This window comes from Amia ocellicauda, chromosome 4 (genome assembly GCF_036373705.1).
Source record: "Amia ocellicauda isolate fAmiCal2 chromosome 4, fAmiCal2.hap1, whole genome shotgun sequence".
Lineage (NCBI taxonomy): Eukaryota > Metazoa > Chordata > Actinopteri > Amiiformes > Amiidae > Amia > Amia ocellicauda.
In genome coordinates this window covers 34,615,388-34,627,495 of record NC_089853.1, presented here as the reverse complement: position 1 = coordinate 34,627,495, position 12,108 = coordinate 34,615,388, and the positions used below count along the sequence as shown (strand labels likewise).

At 38.4% G+C, this 12,108-nt stretch overlaps 1 protein-coding gene across 1 annotated transcript in view; it reads right to left on the bottom strand.

Annotated features, from left to right (window-relative positions):
• Positions 1–7,267: 7,267 nt before the first annotated feature.
• igf1ra (insulin-like growth factor 1a receptor) overlaps positions 7,268–12,108 on the bottom strand; it is a 143,889-nt gene continuing 139,048 nt past the window's right edge. The window contains exon 21 of the mRNA XM_066701948.1: positions 7,268–8,902. Within this exon, the coding sequence (XP_066558045.1) occupies positions 8,380–8,902 (523 nt within the window). The 3' untranslated portion in view covers positions 7,268–8,379. The remainder of the gene's footprint in view (positions 8,903–12,108) is intronic.

The window sequence follows — 12,108 nt, the reverse complement described above, 5'->3', positions numbered from 1 at the left end:
ATTGGCCTTTTTTTTTCATTTTTTTTTTTTTTTTTTTAAACAAGAAAAAAAACAAACTGGAAAAGGTACTGTTTCCAACATCAGTTCTATGATGATATTCCAGTGGTAAAATTGAAGCAAATGATCATTCATATTTTAAAAGACACATTTACAAGAAAACTTCAAATATGCAATGTGAGGACTGGTACATAACCAAACAAAGAAACATTTCAGCTGGTTAAACTTTTTTCTGATGGGAGCTTCAATGCCGGAGAGGGAAAATCCTTGGGAAACTAGGTCTGAACACACAATGTTAATTAAGGGAAACCTCGTCTTCACAGTCAAGCTTAGGAAATGACATTAAATTATGTTTTGTGTTTCCTTTGGAAGCTGCAGTGGACTGATAAGAACAGACAAGTTTGTTGGTTTGAGTCCATCTGACTGCACACTGGCCAAAACAGCCCTACATCTTGTGTGCCCTTCATCTGGGAAAATGCTAGCAGTTTAATTTAAAACAAAGTTTTAATTATAATGAAACACAGACTTCCCCCCCCCCCACACACAAAATTTTATAGCGGAACAACATCAACAAAGAAAGCAGGTTTGTGGGGAGAGAGCTTCTAGTTATTTGATGGGATTTTTGTAATGAAAAACATAAAATCCTGTTCTGATCTTGAGATGTGGTCGAGGAATGGCCAGGCATTTCAACTTCGGGGGAAAAGGAATGGGAAAACTAGACTGATTACAAAACAGATCCTCTTTGTTCCTATGGTCTTTTGAGTGTGTTTACCATCAGTTTTGGATTATTCAAGGTGCCCCATTCTCTAAAAAGTACCAGGACATTGCAAACATCTCCTCACAATTTCACCACTGGCCCCCACTCGACCTAACCAGAGGCTGATTCTCTGGCAACACACTGACTGAAAACCACAATGCCTTTCTTTTTTTTCTATTGCTTTACCCTTCAACAGATTACAGTATGTACAAAAATATGGTTTTGTTTTCTTTTTCGTTTGTTTTTTTACAGGCACCTGTAGTTGAACTTACGATTCACACCTTAATTAACCCTCTAAAAGGCAGTGATTTTTAAAATGAGGATTTATTGAGTAAGGGATGCAGTTATACAAAAGCAAAAACAAACTGAAAGATAACACCCCCCACCAAGAATATAAAACCCTAATTATAAGTGAGATGTCTATGGAGTTATATGATGCATTTCACAGCATTCTACATTTCTCTCCCACCACTGCCTTTACAATACCGCTGATTAGATAGGTTTGAATTTGTTGGTAGAAATACAATATATTAAATTGAGCAGTGTATCTGGCCAGCAATAAACTGGCTTTTTCATCAACAGGTGCCTATAATTAACCAAACCTTAACTGTAGGGCTTCCTTCTCGATTATTTATAAAAAAATAAAAATTTAATGAACAAAAAAAGAAAAACGAGAACAAAAAAAAAAAAACATTATGTTTGAGGATGTACAGTAAGAGAAATGATAAAATGATCCCAAATGAACTAGAATTGTTTTGTGAGAAAACCAAGAGACTTCAGATACAGAACTTGGAAGATTATACAGTACCAGCCAAACTGTTCAAACAAATGTTGGTTTTCATTTAGTGACACAGAGCTAAAGGCTTTGGTAAGAAAAGAGTCCATTCCAAAATATGAAGAAAAAAAAAGATTGTTTCAGTAGATCAAGGCCCCTTATTTGTAGCATGTAGGAATGCCAAGCGAAATTAAAACTAAAAACTGCCTGGAAATGAAATGTATAAACCTCAAGTTCATTATTGCAATTTTATGCATTATAAATTCAACTCTTTAAACCTGAGGTTTGCATATACAACTTTTTGAAGAAAATCTAAAGTGTAGTAGTAATAATAATAATAATAATAATAATAATAATAATAATAATAATAAACCGACTAGATCATTCTCCAGGGTTCCAAAAACTGACAATGCACCAAGTACTTCTTATAAATGCTAAAAATCACAAAATTTATTTTTGTAAACTTTTTTCTATTCATTTTTTCCCCCTCTCTGTCATGACTACCCGTAATCTACTGGACATTGCTGTCCTGTTGTCCTTGGTGTGTTTGCCTGTGTGTAGCAGTATGTTTTGTGAAAAAGAAAAAAAGAAAATCTTTTTTTTAAATAAAAAAAATCTGGCAGCATTCAATGTAAACTGACATTCATTTTTCAACAGGCCAACTTATCTCCATTTTATCACTGAATTAAACTAAACAAAAAAATAATAAATAGAACCGATATCCATTTCTTATTATAAAGACATTAAATCTTGATACACTACACCTAATTGTGATACACTTGCACTCATATACAAACGCAACAACATAAGCACAAGGCCTTGTTAGACTGGTGATCACCTAGGATTTAACTTTTATTTCTTTATTTTTACAAGTACCACAAACAAAAAAAGCATTTCTATCCAGCAGTGTGCCACTGTAGCATCAACCCAATTTCCATTGCTGTCCTCAATTCAAAATGATTTTCATCTTCATGGAAAACGGCCGTGTTTCGTCACTCTTGAACCACAAACGTTTCTCCGCCCCTCTCTTCAGCCCCACGCCCTCAGCCCAATTGAGTTCTGCAGTTCTGTATCTTTGACATCTCTGGTTTGAACTTCAACAACAACAGACAATTTCATTCTTCTGCTCTCACTTGCTCCCTTTTTGTCTCTCCATTTACTCCTTCAGTTCTACCAAATCTGGAAATGTTTCCATTTGCAATGCATGTCCTGAAAACATTGATCATGCAGTGTGAATATATTTGGAGTCAGTGCCACCTCTTTCACACCCCCTCCCCTCTGGACATGCATCATGAGGACCAGGCCTTAACATCACAACTCTTTGCAGCAGCAGCAACCGAGACAGGAATGCAGGTAAGAGGTCCTGCTCCCAACTCTTGTAAAGAAAACTACAAAAGGCCAATAAGCCCTGAGAAAGATAGAACTTGAAGTCTACTTGGTAAAAATGTACTGTCCTTGAGAAAGGTAAACCATGAGGAAAGAAAAAAACAAAGCCTCCTTATACCAAATAATCTGAGAGAGTAGGAAGGGGGATGGAATCAACAAAAGTGTGTGTGTGGTACACAGTTGGGCACTTTTTTATTTTCATTTTTCCTTTCTTCATTAAACTGTCCAGAACAGATAGTCATAGGTGGGGGGTGAGGGAAGAAGTACCAACAGTGTGAAATTAAGAGCAGTTTCCCATCCTGGTGGAAGATACATTACAAGCTCTCGGCTGGATTTTCTTTTTTTTGGCTAACAGTTAACTAGCACCAGATTGAGCTTGAGGCAGAGCAAGAGAATGTGGGCTATAAGCAATATGGCACAGAGCCCCTTCCCAATCCCTCCCTCGCCCTCCCCTGTCCCTACCCTTTCCCCTCCAGGCTAACAGCTCAGCAACCCAGAGATGCTGCTCCAGGGAAGATGGGTCCTCCCCGTTTGGTTTTTGTCACTGTCAGCCCCATCCCAGTCTTTCGTTCGCATTGAAGCGTCTCTGCACCAACTCCTAAAGGGCGTCAATATAAAACAAGGTCGTTCTAGCAGCATCCCCCACCATTTAGCTCCAGCTTTGGGACCAAACCACTCCAGACTTGATATTAGGACATGTTGTGGATTTTGAAAAGCATCAAGAGATGGCTGTCAAATTATCCAGCGAAAGGGGAAGTAAGGGGAGTGGAAGAGCTCTACTTGGCAAGGTGAAAAGGGAACAGGCCAAGCCACAGATTTCTGGAAAACCTTTTAAATCACAAGTCATTTGCTACACTGACCAACCACTCCAATAAAGGCACATGTTTTGCAGGCTTAAGCATGGGTTGATTGGTGGGCGGGGGGGCGGGTGTATAGGGATCTCCAAGTTTCAAGTTAAAACCTGACCGCGGTTTTCCCTAGAAAAGGTTTAATTTTAAGGATGCAGTGTTCCCATTTAGTCATCAGTCAGTCAATACCCAGGAATATTTACGCCATAATTACATGGACTCTTGGGCATCTTTGTTGGTTTTTCCATAATGTCACAGAGAATTATATAGCAAACAGAAACAACCCAGTTTCAATCCTTGGTTCTAAAGAAATTCAAAACATACAGCCATGAGAAACACACACAGCGTATGTGCAACACGCAAAACATCATGACTGGCAAACACAGACCCTGTGGAAAATGGGAAAAAATAGGTTTGTACCAAGACCCATCAGGGGTGGTTTAGGTTTCCAAAGCTCGTGCTGTTGACTTCAATCTATCTCTATTCCCACTGCCTATGCAATTGCACATTGCGACAGCATCGAATTTTTATGTTCCTTTTTTTTTTTTTGCTCTTCTTTTAAGTATAGATTTGTTTTAAACCCATCTACATAGAATAATATTTCAAACTAAAACGTAACAAAAAGTACAGTTTCAGCAAAACCCTCATAGCCAGCTGTATATTCTGAGGATCTCTGGTTGTGGAAAATAATATGTGCAAAGAAGCGGAGGGGAGATGTCAGGAATGGAGGTGTGCCAGACGAGCAGAGAAATAGCCTTGGTCAGCACTGAGTAATTAAAATTGTTTCATGGTTTTATTAATTACAATTTCAGAATGTTCGGATTACTTATAGGGGCACTATATTAGGGGTCATACAACCACAATTAATTAACCTTTAATGAACAAGCAAAAACAAATGCACCTCATCATCTTTTTATCTACCCACTTGGACTAAAAAACACATTAACAGCCTTAGCATGCGTCAGGACTGCATTTGAAATCTGCTTAAACAGAGAAAGCACTGTGGAAAATGCACCTAAAATCTAAAAGTTTAGTTCTGGCCAGTTGCATTACTATTGAGTCTGATGTTTTCAACCCCTCCATTTTGAGATCCCCCCATCCTCTCCAGTCTGCTTGAGAGAGATTGTGGTTTGTGTTGTTAATGAGGTTTACCCGGATACAGAGAAAAGTAATATTGTCCTTACAGGCTAATGAGAAAGAAAGTGAGATGTAGTTTTGTTTTATACACATTATATATATATATATATATATATATATATATATATATATATATATATATATATATATATATATATATATATATATATATATATATATACACACACACACACACACACACACACACACAGGTGTATATGTATATGTGTGTGTATTTTATATATATATATATATATATATATATATATATATATATATATATATATATATATATATATATGAGTGAGGTAGATAAATGTTTAAAGGAAAAGAAATAATAAATAAACCTAAAATAGTCCCCCGGTCATGAATACAAAGAAAGTATTTGAAATTAAGAAAAAGAAAAAATATATATATATATTTTTACAGTAACAAACTGATATCTCAAAACAAAAACTAAATGAAGATTCTACATAGAATACCTTCTTAGTAATGTGTGTGCATATGTATATACAGTACATATACAAACTCACACACACACCCTCATGAGATACTGACAGACACCTAGACAAGCACACACATACACAAGAGCATTACAAACTGAACGCCCACTCAACCAATTTATTTCTATGCTGAAATGTCTTAAAATAACAATATGTGGTTTACTTGGTATTTAAACCCATCCTTACTCAAAATCATTACATTTTGAGATCAGATGTGAATGGAAGTCCTGGGTCTTCCAGCAGGGTCCACTAAATTCCCCGCAGAGATGGCTTAGTGTACATGGGTGCGTCAGTCCTAATTTAAACCCTTTCACGACTCTAAGTTTACAAGGTCAGGCACAGGTGATCTATGTGAGAGATTCTCTCTAGACATGACTGTCCACACAAAGTGTTTGACCAGCGCAAACAGTAATAAAGCCGCTGCAGTGCTGACATGTTTTCTGGAAATACCTGTGTCCATGTGTGTGTTCCTGTTAAGGTAGAGTGGGGCTCCAGCTGGTTAAACATTTTGGAGGAGAGAAAAAAAAAAAAAAAAAAACGACTGACCAATTGCCAAAATGCACAATAGAGCTCTAAAAGTGAGTATGATGGGTTAAAAGTACCAGACATTATTAATACAAACACGCCAAATAAAGATAAAAAGATGGGATGGGGCAAGAACCGTTGACTATGACCTCATCACTGCTGTAACCAATGTGCTGCTGGGGAGGCGAGGGGTGCACTGCACATTTACTGGATGGTGGAGGTGGCAGGGGGAGTTGGCCAAAAAATAAAAAATAAAACAAAAAGTCAGAAAAGTGAAACTACTAATGGACAATAATGAGAATGTATGGAGAAAGTAAAACCATTACTTTGACCTGAGTTTGAATCACGCCCAGGCGGCAGATCTGAACGCAGTGCTAAACAACTGATACAAGGGCGCCAAGAGTACACGCTCACGCATGGAGCTAAGGTGTCCATAAGAAAATAATAATAATAATAATAATAATAATAATAATAATAATATTAATAATAATAAAGTATAATTCTACCAAAAAAAGAAAACAAAAGAAAATGTATCCATTTTAAAAAAATAGAAGGCATTGGACAATATGTGGCAAAAAAACAGATAACCTTTATGAGGATAAAGATATAAAGAAGAAGAAAGAAACCAATGCAATTTCAAATAAAAACTACCTTTTTTCTTTTTTTTGTTTTTCCTCTTTTTTTTGCTACAGTATAAAGCATAAGAAAATGGGCTATAGTGGAAACGGTAAAAGATTAAACCTGAAGGATTTAAAAATGTTATATATATATATATATATATATATATATATATATATATATATATATATATATATATATTACACCCACAAAGGAAAAAGAATAAAATAGCAGCTTCTTTCTGTACAGACATATAGATGAACATCTGAACCGTAAAAAAGTTATAAAAGTGACACAAACAAACGATGTGTATGCAAATGATCCGCGGTCTAACATACAACTGTAAGACCAGTATAGAAATGTTTGAATTGTATTGAGAGAGAGACTACCGTCTACAAGTCTACAAACGCCCTGGTGTAACACAATGCCTCACTTGCCATTTGCAAATCTTTGTGTTTGAGGTTGTGTTCATTGCGTTTCATCATTTTGTAACCAGTCCCTTCTGATTTTTTTTTTTTTTTTTTTCCTGTGTTCATTGCATCTTTTGATTTAATTTTTTTGGCGCTAGGTCCTTTTTGCTTCTTGTTCCAGCATTTTTGTTTTTGTTATTGTCTTATTCCTCCTCTTGTTGCTTGCGTATTCTCTTCACGTCAAGGAACAGCTGTTGGATGAAATGTGAAGCAGAACAAAAAGCGTAACATCAAAATCAAAAGCAAGAAAGAAAAAGAAAAAAAAATCCTTTTATTCTGTTGATTGTAATTGGGAAGGAGAAAACTGGGGGGGCGGGGGTTACACCAGTGTAAATGTGGAGTGTTGTCGCTTGTTTTTATCTTCCTTTCATGTACAAGAAAAAAGGAACAAGGGGTTCATGTGAACAAATAATAAACATTTATGAAAAAAGTTCAAATTTGGCAAAAATTTGGCAGAGTCAAAAAAAGACCCCTCTCCTCTCATTCTCCTCCCCATATTAACCAAAATGGTTACTGTGACATCTACAGACAATGGCCCATGCACGCTGAGGAACATAGGAAAAGCCATCCCTTCTATCAAAACTATTCTCCTTTACCCCCGATAAATATCCAGCCTCTGGCACCCCACTTGAAAAGAGAGACAGAAAGAAAGAGTGAGGAGAGAGAGAGAGAGAGAGAGGGAGAGAGGTGAAGAGTGGAGTGGTGCGAGGAGGGGATTTGACGACGACTTCAAAAGAAAAGAAAAAAACACGCTTCTCTCTCATTCCCTCAAAAAAAGTGCTTTTCTGTTGGATTTGCTGGCAGATATGCTTAATTGTCCTTTAAATTAAAAAATGTCCCACAAAAAAAAAAAAATCCACAACATGGCCTTGTTTCCAGGGGCTGGGGGCTCTGCTCAGGAGTCTGTTCAGCCTGTGGTAATTTAACAAACCCCCCCAAAAAAACAGATTCTGCAAACTGGAGAAAGAAGGGTTGTCCTTTATTTTTTTTTATTCAGTCCACAATCCTGTCTCCATTTTTGTGCAGCAACAGCAGGTTGTTGTTGTTTTTTTCTTTTTATGTATTTTTTTTGATGTATCTGATAATCAGTAATAATAATAATATAATAATCGTAATAAAAATATGAAAAACAATCCACTGAGGTACAGTAGGCTCGTAACTGTCTTCGACTTGGTTATATATATATATATCTTTTGTTTCCGCTTTCGTTTGTCATCAATTGGTTTGGGGGGCATGAAACAAACAAGCAAACGTTAAAAAAAAAAAAAAAAGGAATGGAGGGGGTTGATACCTGTTTCTGAGGAGGAGGAGAGGGGAGAAGTGTTTGCTTTGCTTGAAATTGGGGGAGGGAGGGGGTACAGGATCAGCAGGCAGACGACTGGGGCAGTGGCAAGGCACGCTCGTTCTTACGCCCCCCGTTCATGTGTGCGTAGGGCTGCGTCTCGTCAAAACTGGCCCTCAATACCACCACTGGCCCGTTGGCCGCCTTGTGTCCTGAATGCTTGTCCAAAGCCAGGCCTGAGGAACAGGGGGAGGCCGCTGAGGAGGACACTGAGGAGGGTGGGGGTGCTCCTGTCTGGGGCCCGGAGCTGGGGGCCGGGGGGGCCTGCTGGGGAGGAGGCGGAGGAGGAGCCTGGCCCCCCGTGCCTCCCTGGGATGGCGGGATGATGGGCTGCAGGCTGGAGGAGGGGTCCAGGGGCATGTTTTCCATGTTCTCCGTTTCCATGTCCAGCTCCTCGGTGTCCGGCGGCTTGTTCTCCTCGCTGTAGAAGAAGCTCATCTCTCGGAACGGCGGCTCCAGCTCGTCCTTGATGCTGCTGATGATCTCCAGGAAGGCGGGCCTCATCTTGGGGTTGTACTGCCAGCACATGCGCATCAGCTCAAACCTGCAGGAGACAACGGAGTTAGGAAGACAGGAGTAGAAGGAGGGGGTCGAAAAGATCTCCACAGGGGGGCGTTACAGCGGTGGGGCCAACCACAGTCATAGTAAGACACCCGATTCCAAAACAATGCAATCGCATCAGATCAAAGTGTCTGCCAAGTGAAAATCTAATAGTAACCATTGGTTCTGATGCAAGGATGCGTTAAACTACTTACAATAAAGCAGATGGATCACTATTCTTCCTAGAGCAGATGATGATTCCAGATTAGATTAAATCAGACCTTTCCTATTATGAGTCTTGTTTCAATTACAACCTACCGTCTATGGGTGGCGGTGTGTACCAAAAAACAACAACAAAAACTTTAAAAAATATTTTTTACATATAGTAATAAAACACCTTTTAGGCTGCAAGCCAATAAGTCAACCTCCAAAATAAACTAAAACTTACAGATGAATGCAATAGTCATTATTGTCATTATTATGGATTAAACCTTGCCATTGAAGAAGCAGGCAATAGACATGGTGATGTAAAAACCAATGTGCACACAGACACAGACAGAAAATGAAAACAAAATATGGTAAACAAAAACAAAAAAAGTAGCTCTAAGTGCAGGTCACCACATCTTTAATTATACACAAACAAGCTAAGAATACCCTTGGACTCTCATTCCCTGTGAAATAAATACCCTGGAAATACCTTTGCCCAAGCCCTGCCAGCTCCCTTTCCTTAAGCAAGGCCTGAGGAGCCAGCTGGGAGCGCTGGCAGGCCGCCCTGTCACCCTACAGCACACAGAGCCCGCGGTCAAGACATTCCAGCTCACAGTGAGGGAATTCAGGGGCCCTACGTCACTAACACCCCCCCCGTCCTCCTGCCCTGGGTGCGTAGCTTCTCCTTTAAAATGTTTACCCCCCTAGAAGGACACAAGCTTGGGGGGTACAGGGCTTGTTTTTCACCACTGCAGAGGGGCCTATTAAGTTTACTTTCATATAGTTAAACAGGTTCCAAGACCTCCTGTGAAAATTACTGTAATGCTTGGACCACGTCCTGCGTTCTTGAGTAATCTGTCTCACTGCCCTTAGCTGGCGGATTTTATTCTGGGCCATCTGTCCCTGCGTGTGCTTACTGGTCTGAAATCCTTAAAATACACTAAAGAAAAAAACTGTCTGATTCCTGCCCCAGCCCCATGGTTTCATATAGATATGTGGCACAAGGGATGTGGGAATCTGCACAAATGTGTTATACACCCCTTCAGATTACTTAATATGTTTTTCTTCCCCTCCAATAGGAATTTTAGACAATATGCCATGTTTGTTTTTTCATGCCTCTTGGCCTTCACTTCCGAATACCTTTCTTTTTCTTTTGTACTTTTGAGTTTGTAAACTGTCAAGTGACTATTAAGAAGGGCATCTTCAAATTTGTGACTTTGTTCCCTCATTATAATAATGCAGCACACTTGTTTTTTGTTAACGGTTGTTGAATTTGATTTTTTATTAGTTTTTTCTCTTTTGACCTTGAATCTATGTAATGACCGTGAAACATTACAGTGTATAATAGACATTGCCCAAATGGAATCTACTGCTACTACGTTCAATTGCATAAATCACAAATCGGCTGCAATCTACTTGCCAAGTAGAAAAGTCCTGATAATTTAATTTTGGCAAAGCAACTAACGAGACATTTTCCTGATTTGTTGAGTTTGTTTTGAAATTGCATAAAGCCATGTAGTTAATCTTTGTTAAACACAAATTGAAGAAAAGGCCATTTACTGCAGGATAATCCCTTGTCAGCAAAGCAGCTAATTTTATCTATTGAAAATAAATAAATAAACAAACAAACAAATAAATAAATAAATAAACAAATAAATAAATAAATAAACATTAATATAGGGATTTCCTTGCACATCTGAACTTCTTCCAAACCAGGCTTCCCCACTCCCTCCCTTCTCTCTCTGTCAACAGACCTCTGTGCTTCTTGTGCTCTCTCGTTCACTCACTCACTCTCCCCTGTGAATCTCGAAAAGCCAAGATTAATTTCTGTAGCACTTGACTCGGCAGCCCTCTGCAATTCTCAGCAGGCTCATTAAAAGTGAAGGAATGAACAGCAGCGTTTATCGCATGCTTTGGTTTCTGCGATTCAGATTGCCTGCTTCCCTACCAGAAACAGAATCCACATGGTCTCGCAAAACAGGACACCGAGGAGGTTTCGCCATAGAAACACGTGGATGTTACGTCTCCACAACAATCTCGCCTTTCTTAAACCTGACACTTACGATGGAGGAGAAATAGCCAAGAGACTATATTTAATGATGATTAAAACATAACAATAAATATGATGTGTATATATATATATATATATATATATGGGGGGATATAAAAAGGGTGAAATTCCATTCCAAGTAACTGTGTGTTTGTCAACTGTTGACATTTCAAAGCTTCTCACAAAATGCAGATACTGCATTTTCTTATGCAGTATGAATAAACTAGTGGGTTACTTAAAACCAATCCAATCAAAAACTGCATGATATTATAAAAAGCATGGGAGAGAATTGGACTATTCTGCAGTGAAATGTACCATTTAAAAAAACCTACAAAAAAAACAGCAGATCAAAACACATTAAAAAAGTTAATCTGACATTTCTTTCATGGTTTGTATATAAAATAAAAGCACTCTTTTGTTCCTTTTTAGAGGGAAATAATAACCGTTTCCTCTAAAAAGGCACTGTGACATTAAAAAGAATCACAAGAATTCCCTCTGGGCGCTCTGTCAATCTGGATATTAATTACAGGAAGTGAACACAGAAAATGGAACTTCAGATCAAACGTGGCATGGTGGGATCCTAAAACTGGCCACTGACATTACATTATCTGGGAATCCTGTTTCTCTCTATATATACTGATATCTATATATTAAAATTTAACGCACCCCATTAATAAATTGGTTATTTTCTATTCCTTACTTGAAGATTTTTTTGTGTGGTATGGGCATACATTTTGTGTGGTATGGGCATTTTGCCCCCATACATTGCACAGATCATTCCAGCATTCATGGAGATGACACACAGACCGTATTTTCAGGGTTACCACCTATAAAAAAATCAATGTACTTCTATCAAACAAACAGCTATGGAGAGAAGTTACCCAGACACTGAAGCAGATTCTAAGGAAATGTCTGGAAGAGATCCTTGGATCAATAAATCACTAGTAACCAAA